Consider the following 20,160-nt stretch of genomic DNA (forward strand, 5'->3'; position numbering starts at 1 on the left):
GAGGTTCAGTATCAAACTTTATAACAGCGTATGCAAATTCCGGGAAATTGGTGTCTGATACGTATAAGCGCCGCTGACACGGTCACCTGACCGGAAGAGACAAAAGGACACTGCTCAGGATTGTGACTGCAGAGCTCAAATCTCAGTCTTCATGGGATTCAGTCTTCACAGGACTGAGATTGAGCTCTGTGGTCACTTTTGCAGCCGTTGTTTTCTTATTTCGGGTCACAATCCTTTTGTCTCTTTTGGTCAGCTGACCATGTCAACCGCATTTTCTTGGAAACTGTATACGCCGCCACAACCTTTGATCCTGTGCCTCACGACACAGCAAATCAATTGGCAACTTCAGTCACAGAGTCGCCAGCTAAGCGGCACCAACAGTCTGCCCTCTTTGTAGCTCAGTAGGCTCTGACATGACTCCGTATTACTAGCAGCACACGCAGTCATTGAGTAAAGAGAAGCTTCCACCTGTTAGCTAGGTGTCTCATCACACAGCAGAAGCAAAAGAATATTACATCACTTTCCACTTTCATTTAACCATTTTTTTAGCACCTCATAATGCTCCTTTTCCTGCTCTCCTCAATACACACCTCACTGAAACTCACAGCTCTCCCCATCGTGAAGCAAGGTGTGACGCCCCTTGTGATAACCTTCATGAACTGACTTTTACTGTAGAAAATCCCATTGAATGGTACATTGAGGAAATGGTGCACAGTCATAGAACTAACACAGTCGTTCTGAAGATGTGAATGGATCCCAGCCACACAGTGAAGTGTATTGGAAGAATACATGGACTCTGATTACTTAGACACCATAAAACTGTATGCTTCCAATCCCATAAGAATGCATTCTTGCAATGGGCTGGCGTTGATTCTGGTGAGATTTTGAGCTTCCAGTTCTGCATGGAGGTATGGTGTCACCCGTGTCTCACAGACATGTGGGTAGCTGGGCTGAAGTCGGTTTTTCTTCTTTGGTGTAAAAAAGCCATGTGTGTTGAGGAACAAGTGAGCTTGCAAAGAAGCAGACATTTTGTTTGTTATAAACAGAAAGTCCACATTTAATGTTTGTATTGGAACTAACCCTTTGTGATGTGGGATATCATGTGACCATGGGTCCCTTTGAGTTCCATGGATTACCGGATTCTTGTCATGTTAGCTGCAAAGTGTCCCAAGTGTTGTGTAGATGATTTTGTTGCTGAGGGAAAATGTTTCCTGTGATGGAGGATTCCCACTGCCCTCTGTATAGCAGGTCAGTCACGGAGTCTATGGACAATCCTGGCATTTACCAATATAATGTGTGCGCTTCTATGAGCTCATATAGGTGCGTTTCTAATAGAATTTGCATATGCCCCCCTGTAGTGACCACAGCAAGCAAGGAGGCCATAACATTCCATTAGGGAGCCAAGTACAGACACCCCTCTATATAGACACTGGGATGCTAACAGGCAGTGGGACGGACACTCCGACTAAGGTCCCATATCACCATTAGTACTCATCATGTGGGGGGTTTATTGTGTAATTATCTGGTTGAAGTTGATGGAAATTTGTAATTTGACTTCTGGCACTCAGAAATTGAAAGTTGCTTTGGATTTTTTTTTCTATATACTGGAAACTGAAAATTGGTTTTTGCAAATCTTTTTCAGAACTGATAGATACAAACCTTAGCTGGATACAAAACATTATATGAGGCCGAGGGCCACGGCTCTGTGAGTCAAGAATTGAAAGGAAAAGGTAACTCATTTTACTACCTCTATTCCTGGCAGCTTCTCACATTTCTGATGCCACCTCTCTGAATCTATTTTTCTGTTTCACTCTGAATCCACCTGACAGGCTGGGCTCACACCTCCATCTTTCTCTGTCTTTAAGGAGCATGCATGACCTTCAACATTTGGGAAAATGTCTCCAAGTCAGGCTGAAATGCACTTGTTTCTATTGACTCTGCTGATTGTATTAATACAGTGTATGTAAAGTCAGAACATTTTATGTTTGGTTTTGGATAGAGTCAGGGAACGGTTACAACCTCTGTCAGGTTTTATTTTTCTCCCCTTTAAAAAGATAATCACTTCTTGTACCAGAGACACAGGAGGAAGTAAGGAGGGATCTAGCAAAAACAAAGGGATGTCCTCTCTTGGCCATCTGAACAGCATCCCCGTTGGATGATTTCCCCTCTATTCTTGTCCTGGTGACTACTCAAAAAAATGTTGGATTTCCGATCACTCTCTGCTTGTGATGAGTGGTCATCAGGACTAATAAAGAGATGGATCTCCAGAAAACACCTGTCAGGGGTTGTAAGCTTCCCATATTCTATGCAAAAATGACAAAGTAATGCTTTGGCTTTACATACATTATTTACCTTGATCTTGTTACATCAACTGTTGTTGGATAGAAAACAATACATATCTATGTAGAGCTATGCAGAGGGAACAATATTGTTGTTATTATTATACAGGATTTACAGTTGCAAGAAAAAGTATGTGAACCCCTTGGGATTACGTGGAGTTTTGCATGAATTGGGCATAAAATGTGCTCTGAACGTCATCTAAGTCACAACAATAGAACACAGTCTGCTGAACATAATACTACACAAACATTAGATGTTGCCATGGTTTAATTGCACATAACATGTAAACATTCACAGTGCAGGGAGGAAAAAGTATGTGAGGCCCTAGCTTAATGACTTCTCCCAGAGCTAATTGGAGCCAGGAGTGAGCCAACCTTGACTCCATTCAGTGTGATGATATTGGATGTGTTGCTGACAGCTGTCCTGCCCTTAAAAAACACACACCTGTTTTGGGTTTACTGGTTTCAAGAAGCACTGTCTGATGTGAACCATGCCTCGCAGAAAAGAGCTCTCAGAAGACCTACGATCAAGAATTGTTGACTTGCATGAAGCTGGAAAGGGTTACAAAAGTATCTCCAAAAGCCTTGATGTTCATGTGTCCACGGTAAGACAGACTGTCTACAAATGGAGAAAGTTTAGCACTGTTGCTACTCTCCCTAGGCGTGGTCGTCCTGTAAAAATGACTGCAAGAGCACAGCGCAGAATGCTGCATGAGGTAAAGAAGAACCCCAGAGTGTCAGCTAAAGACCTACAGAAATCTCTGGCACATGCTAACATTTTTGTTGACACATCTACAATAAGGAAAACATTAAGCAAGAATGGAGTACATGGGAGGACACCACGGAGGAAGCCATTGCTGTCCAAAAAGAATATTGCAGCACGTTTGAAGTTTGCAAAAGAGCACCTGGATGTTCCACAGCACTACTGGCAGAATATACTGTGGTCAGATGAAACCAAGATTGAGTTGTTTGGGAAGAACACACAACACTATGTGTGGAGAAAAAAAGGCACAGCACACCAACATCAAAACCTCATCCCCACTGTGAAACATGGCGGAGGGAGCATCATGGTTTGGGGCTGCTTTGCTGCCTCAGGCCCTGGACGGATTGTTGTCATTGATGGGAAAATTCATTCCAGAGTTTATCAAGAGATTTTGCAGGAAAACGTACGACCATCTGTCCACCAACTGAAGCTCCGCAGAGGATGGGTGATGCAACAGGACAATGACCCAAAGCATACAAGTAATTCAACAAAACAATGGCTGCAACAGCACAGAATACGCTTTCTGGAGTGGCCCAGTCAGAGTCCTGACCTCAACCCGATTGAAATGCTGTGGCATGACCTTAATAGAGCGATTCACACCAGACATCCCAAGAATATTGCTACACTGAAACAGTTTTGTGAAGAGGAGTGGTCCAAAATGACTCCAGATCGTTGTGCAGGTCTGATCTGCAACTACAGGAAACGTTTGGTTGAGGTTATTGCTGCCAAAGGAGGGTCAACCAGTTATTAACTCCAAAGGTTCACATACTTTTTCCTCCCTGCACTGTGAATGTTTACATGTTATGTGCAATTAAACCATGGCAACATCTAATGTTTGTGTAGTATTATGTTCAGCAGACTGTGTTCTTCTATTGTTGTGACTTAGATGACATTCAGAGCACATTTTATGCCCAATTCATGCAAAACTCCACGTAATCCCAAGGGGTTCACATACTTTTTCTTGCAACTGTATATAGCACTTTACTATATAAAAGGGGACATTACAATACAGTTCAGTACAGAAGGAATAGGAGGGCCCGGCTCATGGAGCTTACAATCTAAAGGGAGGGGAGGTGGTACAATAGGTAGTGGCTGCAGGGGATGATCTGATAGAGGTGACTCAAGTACAGGTCTTAGGTGGAGGTAGGGTCCCTGAATAAATGAGTTTTCAAAGAATGCCTAAAGGCAGACAGGGTGGGGGGGCTGACTGAACATATTGGGGTAAGGAGTTTCAGAGGGTGGGAGAGGCTCTAGAGAAGTTCTGGAGGCGAGCATGGGAGGAGGTGACAAGGGAACTGTAGAGCAGGAGGTCTTGGGAGGAGCATTTTGGACGGTATCTGCGGATTAGGTTGGTGATGTAGCCAGGGGCAGTGTTGTGGATGGCTTTGTATGCGGTGGTTAGTATTTTGAATTTTATACGTTGGGTTAGTGCAGTGCTTCTCAAATAGTGGGGCGCCGTCCCCCCCCCCCCTTCCGACAGAAGGGACACTAAGTACAGGGGTGGGCAGAGGGCTGCTGTCTCTTACCTGGCTCCCACGATGATCCATCCAGGAAGCGCTGCTCCTTCCGTCACTCCGGCCACTCCCTCACTCCTGCTGCTCGGCTCCGCCTCCTCACCGGTGATTGGCCGCCAGAACTGTAGCTCAGGAAAGGTACACAGGCGGCCAATCATGGGCGAGGAGGCGGAGCCGAGCGGACCCGCGAAAATCGAGTGAGGGAAAAGCCGGTAAGTGTGCAGTGCAGAGGTGCTGCTGCAAAAATACTATTTACAGTCGCGCGGGGGGTGCGAAATGTTTTCTTCTTCCTAGGGGGGGCATGACAGAAAATAATTGAGAAGCACTGGGTTAGTGGAAGCCAGTGACGGGATTGGCAGAGAGGGGCAGCAGTCGCTGATCGGTTGGTAAGGTGTATAAGTCTGGCAGCAGCATTCATAACAGACTGAAGGGGGGATAGTCAATGTAAAGGGAGACCAGTGAGGAGGGAGTTGCAGTAACCAAGGCGTGACCTGATGAACCCAACTCTAACCAGGGTAATTAGGGCTTCATTTATCAGCCTGTCTGAAATAAGAACTGTCTGTATCATCTGACCTGCCATTTAGATACAAGGGATACAAGTGAACTACCTTGGTGCTCTGACTCTGTATGAATAAATGGAGCTTGCTGATCTGTGCTGACATACAGACATTGGAGTGTATGGGAATTCCAGACTAAGGTCATGAACACATCCAAGGTTACAGTTGGCCATAGATGGATGGAAATGTGACTGGCTCAGCAGGGACTATCTATTGCCATTCCCAATCTAATCACCAACTTTTCCCAAACAGAACTGCTGGAAAATTTTCATTCGATCAGAGTCTGCAGCCAATCGGCTGAATCACTGATCAGTGTATTCCAACAGCAGAAGAGTCGGCACTGTCATACAACAGCACAGCGGGGAGGATTCCTCTATTCACCTTGCTTTTGTGGATGGGGGAATCTCTTTGTTTTTTGTTTTTTTTATCAGCTTGCTGAATGATTGAAAAAAAAAGTATGGCCACCCTTAGGAATTTTTAAAATCAGGGACTTCTACAGTATGAAAATTTACAGTTAGGTTAAAAAAAAGACCCAAGTCTGTCTTGTTCCCCTGTTGTCCATGGCAGTCATTCAGCTGTCTTTGTAATCTTCTATACTGCGGCTGAAAAATGATATCTATAATCTACAGAGGAAACGGCCAAACTCAACTGCCTATACCTTAACCCCTTCACTGCCAGGTCTGTACATCATACGGACTAGACAGTGGGGTGGGGGGAGAGGGGGTTACACACCATCCAGTTACTGCAGCCATCTGGATTCTGTGTAAAAGTGACAGACACACTCCTGCCTATCAGGTGGAAGCAGTCGGGTAGCTGTGGTGCTGCCCTATAGCTTCCATAGCCCCCAGTAAGGGCGGCAGCTCCCCTTCTTGCTGTGACCCAGAAAGCGTTGTTTATGACATCACTTCCGGGTCATCGCTTTCACTTTGTATTGTGATCTGCATGACAATACATCCAGTGGAGCCCAGAGGAGACATTAAAAAGAACCTGTCACTGGTGTCCGCCATGTGATGAAGAAAAAAAAAACTATTTCTCTATTGCAATAAAGTAGTTACACCCAATCACATAACATCCCCCCCCCCAAAAAAAAAAAAAAAAGGCCTCCCACCCCCACATATATTTGCACATACAAACATAAACGCACACGTCGGGGCGCCTACACGTTATCACACAATATCGCCATGTATGCCGGAGATTTATCATTCTGACACAAGACCTCCTCCATAACACTGACCTGTAGGGGCTATTTCAGCGTCTCCTATCTATTTACTTGATGCAATATTCTATATTTTACCAAAAATGTCTATAAAATGTATTGCATTTGTTTTCCCTAAAATGCACTTTGTGTTTTTTAGTGAAATATTGCGTTTCCTAGACCTTTGCGGTAATATCATATGACATAACAATTTGGAACTACAACTATTATATTCTCCAGGGTGTCTGTTTTTAGAAAATATATCATGTTTTGAGGTTTTGTGTAATCTTCAGGACAGAAATTATTTTCTAAACGCTGGCAAAAAAATGCAAAAATGGTTCTGGCAGCGAAAGGGCTAAATGTAGATGCTGAAGACCGGTGAACAGGCGAAGGGTTCCGGTTCCCCATGTGATTCACACCAGAAACAGCCGGCCATGCGGTAGACTGCTCATCATTCTTTATTGGCTACATGATAAGAATACAGTACATGAAACTGACGCGTTTCAGATATACGGCCTTCCTCAGGACACACATCAGCACTTCATGTATGGTATTATTTATTTCAGGTACTTATATAGCCACCAATCTACGCAGCATTTTACATATATATTATACATTCACATCAGTCCCTAACCCTCAAGGGGCGTACAATCTAATGTCCCTAACCCTCAATGGGTGTACAATCTAAGGTCCCTAACCCTCAAGGGGCGTACAATCTAATGTCCCTAACCCTCAATGGGTGTACAATCTAAGGTCCCTAACCCTCAAGGGGCGTACAATCTAAGGTCCCTAACCCTCAAGGGGTGTACAATCTAAGGTCCCTAACCCTCAAGGGGCGTACAATCTAAGGTCCCTAACCCTCAAGGAGCGTACAATCTAAGGTCCCTAACCCTCAAGGGGCGTACAATCTAAGGTCCCTAACCCTCAAGGGACGTACAATCTAAGGTCCCTAACTCACATACTAGGGACAATTTAGACAATTAGCCTACCAGCATGTCTTTGGAGTGTGGGAGGAAACCGGAGTACCCTGAGAAAACCCACGCAGGCACAGGGAGAATATGCAAACTCCAGGCAGGTGGTGCTGTCATTGGGTATTCTTAATATGTAGCCAATAAAGAATGACAAAAGCAGTCTACCGCATGGCCGGCTTATTTCTGTGGTGATATCTATAATCCGGTTGCTATGAGCAACACGCTCTCTCCAGTTTTCCGAATGACCAAACCCCCCCCAAAGTCAGTGTTGATCTGAATGGGTGAACTGAGAGGTGTTATGTGTCTGTTAGAGATTGCTCCATAACAGACATCAGCAGAGAATACAGAGATTCTCAATAGGAATTGAAATCCTCCCACAGACCGAGAGCCATCTGGTATTTACAAAATGCCCCCTTAGTAGTGGGGGACCCTCCATGGAGTAACCATCAAACTGAGGATTTTTATTTTAATTTTTTTTTACATTTTTGCAGTAACTTTTTGAATTCTTGTCCCTTTTTTCTGTGAAGCTATTTAGCAACTTCCTGTTAAGTGTTGTAACTTCTCATGTATTGGAGAAATCCCCCAAATCCACAAATATCACGCAGAGGCCATTTCTCTTTTCTCACGGCCCGACGCCTGTCAGTTATGTGTTCCCGTTGCAGCAATTGGATTTCTGTTCTCAGTTCATTTTCATTTTGCTACTTCTAGATGAATTTGTGCTATAAAACTATGAGCGCCAACATCAATAGTGCGTCTGATGTATTAGTCACCTGCGTCTCGGAGGAATACACTGCGCACATTGTGACCGCACCGCACACGCTCCTGTAAATAACCCCTCCCTGTGTATCCATTGACACGCCGGCTACTTGTAGGTGCCATTCAAAAGGTTCTTTTTAAGAGGCTTGGCAGCACCTGCTGGCTCAGGAAACAGACCTTGGCCAAACAGTGGCCCATTCAGCTGGAAAATAGATTTTAATATACTTTTACTACTTCTCCACAAGGGCCGGCTCAATACCGAGTGATTGTACAATAAAACCTGCTTCGTTTTACATGTGGCGCGTCAGGAAATTAATACCTTAAAGGCCACTCACACATTAAAGGCAAAGCAGAGGGGGAAGAAGAAAACGTAGAACGAGGCCTACTGCCAACAATGCCATATCCTGCCTGAGCTTTCTATAGCCATCAGATTACATGGGAATACTTCATTTATTGGGGTCCTCATGGTGCTTCCTGGCTGATATTAGAAAGTGGTGGGATTCTGTAACAGAGTTCATGAAAACAAACATATAAAGAGGTGATAGAAACGGCAAACAAGACCGCTCCATCCATTGTTGTGATTACACTAGTATTGTATTACAGTAAAACCTCTGATTGGTTGTGGCCAGCAATAGTTTTTCCCTGTTTCTAGTTTTGTTTACAAACAAAATCATTCTAAAATATTCTCTACAGAATACATTGAGACTCCATGCACACTGGGGGGGTGTTGTGATAACGTTGGTAACGTCAGCTGTGCAAAGTCAAGTTAAAAAAAACAAGTTTTTCAGCTTCTTTTTGCCTTTTTGTAGCGTTTAGCAGTGTTTTCCCGCATTTGCGTTTTTTAACCAAAACTACAAATTTTTTTTTGGTCAAAAAACTTTGGTTTGCAGCTAAAACAACTCCTCTAGAAACCCACTAGTTCTGGGTTTTTTATTCCAGCCAAAAAACGTTGATTCCAGTCTATGTGTGTATGGACACCGAGGATAACATGCTGAGGAGTTTACTGGCTGTAGAAACAAATGTCAAAAGCCAAAAACAGCCGCTGTAAAAATGTCCCGTGTGCAGGAAGACTTATGGAAGGTGTTGTGGCCAGGTTTGATAACAGTGTACCTTGGGGACTGTACTGAGACCCCGCTGTGCTGGGACAGCTTGTAATGTTTGCTGTGAACGCTGGAACCTGCATTAGGTGCCCGCCTTGACATGAAGTGCAACGTGTAGTTAGTCACAGGGTACTATACAGGTCAAGGGCTGTGGTCCATTCCTACGGTTCCCAGACCCTGAAGACCCCTTTGGGGGTATGCCCACCCTGATAAATGAGGCCTACAACCTTCATAGGTATAATAGGATTTCCCTGCAGTTTGGCACCAGTCCACACGGCATGGATGAGGAATCCCCCCCTGCTGGGTGTTGTATTCAGACAGCGGTCACCTGTGGCTGTCAGAAAATCCAGACATCCTATCAGATGCTGTCGCTGTTCAGGCACAAACTCTGCACAAGGCTTCTTCAATTATTCCGGCAGTGTTTGCTGAGCCTGTTGATGTTGACAATGCCACCGATAGCTCGAATGTTGGCTCATTCAGTGGGACTTGTCCACAATCCAGGCTGTGTAGGGCCGGCTTTATTCACTCCAGTCACATGAATTATTATTGTACAGGATTTATAGAGCGCCAACAGTTTACACGGCGCGGTACAACATTAGCATCAAAGTAGAACTATAGGCAAAAGTTTTCATTTTGGATAGAGCGAGGGTGGGGTTGTAACCCGTCAGATTTTCTTTCAGCATCTGTGTCCCATTGCGGAGATTTCCCTTCACTTCCTGTCATATAGCCAAACAGGAAGTGTATTTATCCAGGTGTCCCATTGCGGAGATTTCCCTTCACTTCCTGTCATATAGCCAAACAGGAAGTGTTTTTCTCCAGGTGTCCCATTGTGGAGATTTCCTTTCACTTTCTGTCCCGTAGCCAGACAGGAAGTGAGAGAAAAATCGCTGTTTTTATCCAGGTTAGCAATACTGCTGACACACTGTATTAGGAAAGAGTTCAGGCCAAGATAGGTGTCAGAAAACAAGCGATATCTCCTAGAAGATCTCACGCCTACAGGAATACAGATTGTCTTTATTATGCCCTTGTTGTATATGAGTGTCTGAGATGGTGACCAGAGATGTGATGTTTATGTGACACCATCCAGAGGATGTAATCCTCCCACAGAGCCCACTTGTTCTACCTGTTACTATATTCAGACGCTCATTGTTTCCACCTATTACTCCTCTCACTTCCTGGGTATACAAATTAGGAAGTAATAGCTGAACCGCAGAGTCTAATTATAGAAGCGCATTGTGAGACAAGAACGTGCAGCGTGATCAATCATCTCCAATCATCTCCTTCTATCAGCGGTGATTTCCAGATTGTCTGTATGAGAAATGCCATCAGACCTGAACATACGGAGATGTTGGGTCAGGTGAAAGGCAGTGCCGTGTGTCGGAGTACACGCTAATGTCCCCATGTAATTGTAGGTAAAGTGCACACCCCCTAAGGCTCGGCACACACTGTGAGGGTTTTCATTCAACCAGCGGGCTGACCAGATTCCTCCATCCACACAAGCAATGTGGATGGGGGGACCTTCCCCGCTGCGCTATTGTATTCTGACATTGCGGACTCCCCCCCTCCCCCTTTAGTTGGTTACACACAGGATTGAAATGCAGACGCTTTCTGCTGAATTGGCTGCATTTCAATCTGTAGGCACCCAGTACACTTTTTGTGTTGGGGGGGGGGGGGGGGGGGGAAGGGGGAGGGTAGGTGAGAGTGAAGTGAAAGCTTTGCTTCCAGATTTTGGCTGGATTTGGGGAATGTTACCTTGTGCTGTCAGATGATAAATGTGAACCTTCCCTTCCCTTTCCTCTCCTCCCCTCTCCTCTCCTCCCTGGCAGCTTGTCCCTCATCTTCCCCACTGCCGCAATCAACCTCCAGAGCCGGGAAAGCAGCCTTGTGTAAGCTCCATATCTGCTTGTTGGAGTTCACACAGGACTGTGGACTACTTCCCTGGACCCATGTGATAGTACTGGGCCAATAATAGGGCACCAGCACTGACACAGGTGACAGGGGAAGTGAATCACATGCTCACCCATACTAATAGAATATTAATAGAAGAGAGCGGTGAAGGTGTGAGCGAAGGTGGGTGTATGTTGGGGGAACCAACTGAAAGGTTCACTTTACGCACTGCTGCTACCAAGGGAAGGTTAACAGACAGGTTTGCTTTCCATGATAACTGAAGGATAACTTTTGGTCTTGTTCCAGGAAGAGCGGAGAGGGATTAGAACTCCTGTGAGGTGTATATTGTCATCTATGCCTGTTAGGGAGCTTCACCTTCTCTATCTGTCCTGTTATTCTTATCATTGAAAGTAAAAACAAACCTCAAATTTGGAGTTCCACAGAACAGGAATAGCGGGGAAATCTTCCACTGGTGACACCCTGATTTTGAAGGATTCCTTCTCACTTCCTGTTTTGGCTATGGAACAGGAAGTGAAGGGAAATACCCCAAATGGACACAGATGACACATGATGGGTTAGAACCCTCCCTTACTGTCCAAAATGAAGAAAAACAGCTTTGTCTTTAGTTCTACTTTAAATATCTATAGTTGTTTAAACTGAGACAACTGCATATACTGCATGAATATTGTATAATAACAATGTATAGAATGCAGACAATGGAAATACTTCACTGCTGCCCCTAGAGATGGGCGAATTAACAAAGAGTGGTGCAGGTTGTATGCATGCACCACTCCTGTAAGCTGAAAAGATGGATGGAGCAGATCCTGCTTCTAATTAATGAAGGGGTGCAAGTCTCTCTTTGAATAAGGAGTGATCTGCTCCCTGTTCTATGCAGAGTGTGTAACAGACACAGCACAGAGTTGTTCAGCTGCAGCTCCATGCCTGTCCCTGTCCTCCTGCTCATGTGAGTGCGGGAGGGAGGAAGAGGACTGTGAACACTGCAGGCTCTGCTTGTATAGTGTAATCTCTGCACGTGCAGAGAGAGGGATGTGAGCAGTCTGTCTGCTGATAGTTTCCGTCCTGTATGCCGGTCTGATCTGTGGCAGTTTTCTATAATGATGGGTAATCAGAAGCAGACCCTGTGCCAGTTTCATGTTGACTCTGGAGCAGACATTGGGTGGTGCAGAGACCTGACATAGGTAATGTGGCGCCCATCATATTTATAATGGTGCTGAAACCTTCGTTAATTCCCTGATTTTCTCCTTCCTTAGCTTTCCAGACAAAATGCTGTATTTCTGACTTTCCTGAAAGCAGAACATCAGCATGATGGGTAGCTGGGCTCTCACGTCCATTTCATGGGTAGGAAATGGAATGAATTGATCACTGTACACTCCATAGGGCTCTGATGGCAGGCGGAAAGCCATTCTCATGTCAAACATAAATACAAAATCCTGCCTCCGTTTCCTTTCATCCTCCAGATCTCTCTGTGTTTACTTTATGTGGATTCATTGTATTTTCTGCTCTCTTTTGTCCACAGTGAATGAAATTATCAGGAAGGAGTTTTCTGGCTTGCCTGCTAGAAATCAAACATAGAAGAAGAGGACCTGGCAGACATCTTTTATTGAACGGCTTCCTCCTCAACCTGCAACACCCTTCACACCACCTTCTGTTTCCTCTGCGACTCCGCCACATATCGCGCTTCTATAAACATCAAAGTTGTAAGAACCATTGTCCTGTCATAATAAATGTATTGCATCGGCCGAGGCCAGCAAGGGAAATCCATGCATTCGCCATACATCAGCCGTCTCCTTTGAACGTTGACGGATGATCTGAAACTTCTGAGAGCCAGAACAATCACCACTTCACATGGGAAGTGCTAGAAAATGCAAGTATATACTGAATATCCACTCTTTGCTGGCCTAGGACATTCAAGGCAAATCTTTCTTGCTTTCTGGATACAGATATACCATGCTTGCTGTATCACAGGTGGACAGCTTGGCACGTTCCAGCATGCCTTGCCAACCCCCGACTGTCCGCCCTGTACTGACTAGTAGTCAAAGAACATTCCGCATTCCTTGGCTTGTTGTGAGATTATAGATCCGCATTATGCCTTAATACCTTAAAGCAGTCCTTTCCTGTTCTCTGATATTATACACGAACCCCACTGCCCACCCCCTATGCAGCACCTTACCTGCCTTTACCTGAGTAATATCCTCCAATGTGTCCGTACAAGACAATCACATCAGTATATTTTACTTACTTACTTATTTCTATTGTCTTTTGTATAGAACATTTGTGGCATTTAAAACAGGGATTCTTCAGAGCAGGCCTGGCCTCCCCCCAGACTACCGATACGCTCTGAGTATGTACAGCCCCAATGCTCCCGATCCCCCTCCCCCATATAAAGGCGCCCCCCTCCATCCCTGTTTTAAATTCTGTGTAGAGGTCTCAAAGAGATCTTCTGACAGCAACTGTAAATATTTAATGCAGAATATGTTATTTATTGTGTCTAATCAAATGTTTAGAATGATATGAATTTAACTAATTTGCTTGTTTTATAAATATATATAGAACCGGCCTTTGTATATTTCTGTGGTATATAATGCTTTAAATAAGAGTTTATTGGAGGTCCCAGGGACCGCTTTATTACTAGGGCAGAGCCTACATTGCATCCTATTCCCCTCCTATACTTACTCAGCTAAGGAGCCTTATCTAGTTCAGGTTATGGGATGTTCAGCAGTGGCCAATCAGAGACATGGTTCTAACATTACACCGATTGGTAGACCATTCACCTCCTGTTTATTGGAAGATAGAGAACACATCCATCTGTAATAGCCAACCTTACATTACCAGTGGAAGCTGGAGAGAAGTTTCTGACTGTCCTATGTATGAGACTTATGATTCATTGTCACAGACAGAGACCACCGACCTACAACTAGAGGGTCCTACTCCAATCACCGTCACCTCTACAGCCATTCCCACCAAATACTAGCAGAAACCACAGAGCCAAACTGCAGAAGAAGTCATTGATTGGAACACGTTGTCAGCTGCCCAGCACCCTCTCATCTTCCGGGATCCATATTATAATATGAATTCCATATATGATGTTGAAGTACCCCTAAAACAGAGGCAAATCGATGGCAGATTCAGGTCGGGGGCATCAGACCGCAATCACATGAATGTTGTGTCAGCATTCCCCCCTCCGGACTGTCCCATGGAATGTTCACACAGGGAGAGTGTTTGCAGCAAAGGCCAAATGGCGGCCAAGAAGCAAACTCTGCATCCACTGCCCATGTGAACATGAATTTCTGTCTTCAAATAAAATATTAAAAGTATAAAGTCTTCTAAGCTGTGCAGTGCATTGGAGGCACTGTGCTGTGATATATATGTGGAAGACACAGGGAGGTGGATTCTACGAGACTAGAAGAATTAAGAGAGTTGTCTTTCATTGACAGAAAGGCGACTGAATCCAATATAGAACCTGATTGGATGATTTTATCAGGAGACTGTCCGAATCCCCCCCACCCATTCTGATCTGTTCCCTTCATGGAAGGGTATCCCCCATCATTCCGCTTTAGTTGTCCTGAGGGGTTCTGACAGCTGAGAGTTTACAGAGCTGAACATTGTACACAGCTGCTAAGGCCCTGGATTCCCTCCCCCCCCCCCCCACACACACACACACTATAATTCTATCACTAGAGGGGAGCAATTAACACCAACCCAGAACGTCTCACATTCCAAACAGGATGGACATGGGGGTCCCACTGCATCATCTCCATCCTGAACACCCAGCACCACTGAGGGGGACTGTCCTCCATTGAGCTGTATACACATTGCTGCTCTGCTCATTATCTCCGTCCCAGAGCAAACATTTCACTATTCCATACAGGTTACTGAACCATATAGACAACATCAGAGCAGTCTTCACCAATCCTTCCTCCTCCTCACCTGACTCCAGACTGTACTCTATACACATCCATGTTTCTGGATGAAGCTTCCTCACAGATAAGGTGTAAGGAGACTTCCTCTACTAGAAATGTCTGTTTGTCCCTTCAGATAATTTCACATGAACTGTTGTGATCAGCTCTGGAAAGCTGTACTATCAGATTATCACTCCAAAGGCGGTATTTTTCGTCGGATTTTCTCATGGTGTGTACTAGGCTTTAGATACCACATGGATAATGAAGAGGTCAGGGATCAGTGGTGATGCATCTGACTGATTGTCCTGGGAGGTCCTAGTAGCGGAGGGCCTCTTTAGCTGCAGGAGGCGGACTGGGCTGTGCGCCCTCCGCTGTCAGTGAGGCCTTAATGTGTTTACCCAGAGAGAGAGATGTTCTCACTCCGCCTGGACGGCAGACATGTCTGCACACGAGGAAGCTGTTTTTCCTCAACAATGTGACTGTTTTCACCAGCGTGCCTTCCTGCCATTGTACCAAAGAATCTCACATCACATTGTCCGCTGCCTGCACAGACCCTCATCTATTTTCCATCTACGTAATACCACATGGTGCAGGCGGCTCAGGAATGTGGTGTGTGCGCTGCTCTCTGACAGGCACATGAGCCTCTCCTCTATCTGCTGCTGCCATTGTGACACCTAAAGGAGGTGACAGGTTCTCTTCCCACAACTCATAGTCTTCCCCCTTCACAAACAGCTGTCACAGGTTCAAGTTAGACTCACATGGGTGTCAAATTGGCGGCCCTTCAGCTGTTGCCAAACTACAAGTCCCATGAGGCATTGCAAGATGGACAGTTACAAGCATGACTCCCAATGGCAGAGGCATGATGGGACTTGTAGTTTCACAACAGCTGGAGGTCCAGTTTGAAACCCCTGGAGAAGATAAAGACTAGTCATTGGTCACCATGGGCAACACTACTATCCTTACTGAAATGGCATCAGCAGACAAAATATAAATGGACTTCACTTTTCACTCTACAGCCAGAAGGGGTCTCCATTGCTGCCTAGGTCACTGCCCAACCTTCCCCTGTACCCTAACCCACAGCTCTCAGTGCCTGAAACATGTCAGCACTGCCCAATGTGTTACATTGTGTTTTCACAGCTATTTAGTAATGCTTTCAGTTACCGGCTGGCAATGAAAGTACTTCCTATTTCCTCTGGGCATTATGGGTAATTAACCAAAAAAAATGTAATAAACCTTTCAAAATACATGTAAACATTTTCAAACTGCAACTTTAACTGAAATTGTAAGTTTGGATGTTGTAGAGACGGACTGTGAGATTTCCATGTATGTCGGATTTGTCACTTCCTGTGACAGTGGTCACCGTGACAGGAAGTGAGGGAAGACCAGTGAATGATTTCTATCCCCAGAGGTCAGTTATTGGCATCATTTCAGAATTCCCAGTCACCTCTCTTTGCCAATCCAGAAAGAACGTGGATGGAATTCCACTGGAAGACAGGGATTGGTTTGTGTCCCCAGAGGGGAGTTATTGGGATCCTCCCTGTAGGAAAGCACAACATACACTCAGGGATTGTACGCTCATCAGATATTGCCGCATCATCCCGTCATAGCACTGACAACACAGAGACCAAAGTACAGAGAACACTGACCAAAGAAACACGCCTGACACAATGCCACAACCCACACCCTGTGTACATGTCACATATGTGTGTGTGCAATATCAGACAGATCACACATGTGCTTATAGCATGTTCTCATCCTCACATTATTTGGAGATAGGTACTGATGACATAACGTGTACCTGTCATGATTGGATACAATGTAATCATTCTAAGTTGGTGTATTACAAAGTAAAATGTAAAAGTAGTAAACATCTTTTATAGACGGAGGAAAGGTTCACTCTCACTTCCTCTTTATAGTCACCAGAACAGGAAGCAAAGGGGAATTCTCTACTGCCGATAATCAACACCTGTTAGGGGGCTTCATCATCCACAACCCCCCCAAAATAATAATAAAATACTGGCTGTTACCTTCTGCCCTAAAGCAGAACTGCTGCTACAGGGCAGCACGGCTGCACAAAATCACGGATATATCCATGATTTGCATTTCCGGGTAGGGTGCGCATGCGCCGCTTGTGGCTGCTGGAGATGTCAATATCCGGGTCCCCGCCTGCACTCGGTGAGCATCAACAAGGCTGACTGGTGAGAGACCTGTGTGTAAACAACACAGGTCTCTCTGTTGTCAGGAAGGACATGCTGCTTTGTATCTCTCTGCACAGCATGTCACCCTAGTAAAACACACAGCACACAGTTAACCCTTTGATCGCCCCAGATGTTAACCCCTTCCTGCCCAGTGCCATTAGTACAGTGTCAGTGCTTTTTATTAGCACTGATCACTCTATTAGTGTCACTGGGGATGTCAGTGGCAGTTAGTCAGTCCCCCCAGTGTCAGAATGCCCGCCGCAGTCCCACTATAAGTCGCTGATCGCTGCCATTATTAGTATACAAAAAAATAAAAATTCCAGTATCTATACCACCATTTGTAGACGCTATAACTTTAGCGTAAACCAATTAATTTACATGTATTTGGATTTTTTTTTAGCAAAGACATTTTGGCCAAAAATGTATGAATAAATTAGATTCTTTAAATTTTTTTACTGGATATTTTTTATAGCAAAAAGTAAAAAATATTGTTTTTTGTTTTTTTTTCAAAACTGTCGTTTGTTTTTTTTGTGTATAGCACAAAAAATAAAAAACACAGAGCTGATGAAACACCACCAAAAGAAAGCTCTATTTGTGGGTAAAACAAATGACATAAATTTCATTTATATAGGGCGTTGCATGACCACGCAATTGTCAAAGTAACGCAGCGCCGTATCGCAAAAAATGTCCTGGCCAGGAAGGGAGGTGAGCCCTCTGGAGTCCATACTTTCCTCTGTTCTCACACACCTCCTTAGCTGGCTCCTGAAATGTCCTGACACAGATGTAGCATCAAGTCATTATGTGCAGTAACATTATAGATCAATCATGTATGCCTTATACTGTGTTTAGATTGTAAGCTCTTCGGAGCAGAGCTATTGACCATTGTACATATCTCCTCAAGGATGGTGCTTTAATGACCAAATGAAGTTACACAGCACAATGTTTTCTCATAGTAAATGTTTGCCGATGTCCCGCCAGACGCAGACAGTCATCTGTTCCATCACACGGCACACCTATATGGACCAAAGAACCTTCCCTTCAATGTACAGGGGGCAATAATAAACAGTTTGCACTTTCCCCCCTCCCCCCCTTCTGTCTGTATGAGATGAATAACAGTCTGTAATGTACAATGTCTCATTATAACATCCTGTATGATATTCCGCCGCCTTGCAATACAGCTTGAAAAAAAGTTCTCAAAACGTAACATAGCATGTTTTTTACATAAATACATTTTATATTCTGTATCTCTATCCCCGTGTCTGTCTCCTTTATTCTGCACGCTCCAGAAGTAAACCCTATTCACCATACAGCACAAGATCCCTGAAAGATGAATTCTGATTGGTTGCTGTGGGTTACTTGGCTTTGCACATTGCTCTTGCTGAGTATGTTGTACATGTCAGTGTATATGGATTTATACCTCAGGAGAGTCTACTACTTTCTGTGGAGGGGCCAATAATTGTACATACCACGGGTGGATGGGTATAGCGAGGAATAGAGAATCATCAGCACAGAAGAAGCTGAGTCTGGCCAGTGAACAGGTTAAGCGGCCTTCAGCCGGCCACACAGTGAAAATCCTGCAGGACTGCAGACAGGTAGGTGTTGGGAAGATTAGAAGATATCTGGACTCATGGAGTATGGAAGCCATTCAATCTACATGACAGACAGGTGGCCAGGATCTCTCATATGGACAGGTCACGGGTCTTCTGTATTCCAGTACAAGGTTTAGGTGGCTCTTAGCCATATTAGTGCATTGCAACACAAACAGTTATGTTCTGTCCAGGATACTTTTTATCAGCTCTAACTTCCAAGCTTTAGGGGTGCTACCCCCTTCTTCAAGGTCCAAGCAAACCAAAGACGTATCATGGACAGAACTGAGTTGTTGGTACAAGTTTCTGTTCTATCATTCCTCTGCTTACTAATGTTGGAGATGTTGTGTTTTCATCAGATGTTCCCCTATCTCCCAATACTGATCACACATGGTGAGGTGACTACTATCCTTCCAGATGAAAGGAACGGGATCTATCTGGGAAATGTTTCAGTCTGGTGTTTGCATTTTATCTGCACTCAGATTTATGAATGACACATTGGTGTGTTCACCTATTGACTCCATAATATCTGAATCACCACAACTGACAGTAATGCAGGAAGCACCATCTGTGTCAATACGGAGCGAGCTGACCACTTCCATCAGTCCACGGATGGAGCTAAAACCTGGCTGTGTGATATCTATCGATCTCTTCGGTAAAGGTGTCAGAAACGCTGCTTATAAATACAGGCCAGACGAATTCCAGGTAGCCAAGGATGGTAGCCATCTTACAAATAACAGTTGTGGCTGGCCTGTACTTCCAATCCTTCTCCATTGTAACCTGAGGGAACACAACTACAGTGGATCCATGAAGCAAGGCTTGACAAATTTGCTTCCAATCTTGGAGCCACCTAAAAAGGTTAGGAGCCAGTTTTGTAAATTGGCTGCCCAGGCACCCAGAACTGCGTGTCAGAAAGAAAGATAGAACAAAAAAAAGGAAAGAGAAAAAAAAATAAATCTAGCTTGCTATGTGTGCGGGCCAGGATGACACATTGAAAGTGTCATAAACCCCCCCTGTCCTGTGATCCCCCGCTGTCAGGCACCAAGATGCAGCTTCACCAGTCTGGGTATTTGAAATCTCCACAGCTCTCTCTCCTCCCAGCGCTGACAGGACAGGCTAGACACATTCTGATTGGTCAGCATCGTCCATGTGACAGTGCTGACTGATTAATATGCCTCTTGTCCATACATTGAAAGGTACGCATAGAAGTTTAAGCCGCAGGGATTTGAAATCCCTGGATCAGAGAAGAGGCATCCCAATGCCTGACAGCGGACGGCTGACAAAAGCCCAGGCGCCAGGGCGCAATTTCTAGTCACCATGGCGACCTGGTGGCTGGGATTTGTCGAGCCCCGGCTTAACCTCTTCACGCTGAGT

The 20,160-nt window shown here is 44.8% G+C and overlaps 1 protein-coding gene and 1 long non-coding RNA gene across 3 annotated transcripts in view; one reads left to right on the forward strand and one right to left on the reverse strand.

The window, feature by feature from the left end:
- Window positions 1-18,450, forward strand: part of LOC149435901 (nuclear factor of activated T-cells, cytoplasmic 2-like) — a 133,582-nt gene extending 115,132 nt beyond the window's left edge. Inside the window, exons 9-10 of one of the 2 annotated variants that reach the window (XM_089662263.1) lie at window positions 1,643-1,730; window positions 12,620-18,450. In XM_089662263.1, the coding sequence (XP_089518389.1) occupies window positions 1,643-1,686 (44 nt within the window). In that variant the 3' untranslated portion in view covers window positions 1,687-1,730; window positions 12,620-18,450. The remainder of the gene's footprint in view (window positions 1-1,642; window positions 1,731-12,619) is intronic. The other variant, XM_089662264.1, reaches the window with a different exon arrangement.
- The window catches only part of LOC149435902 (uncharacterized), a 400,776-nt gene that overhangs the window by 36,541 nt on the left and 344,075 nt on the right, over window positions 1-20,160 (reverse strand). The window lies entirely within an intron of this gene.

This window comes from Staurois parvus, unplaced genomic scaffold (assembly GCF_062004578.1).
Source record: "Staurois parvus isolate SC_StPar_1 unplaced genomic scaffold, SC_StPar_1.0 ptg001451l, whole genome shotgun sequence".
NCBI classification, from domain to species: Eukaryota; Metazoa; Chordata; class Amphibia; order Anura; family Ranidae; genus Staurois; species Staurois parvus.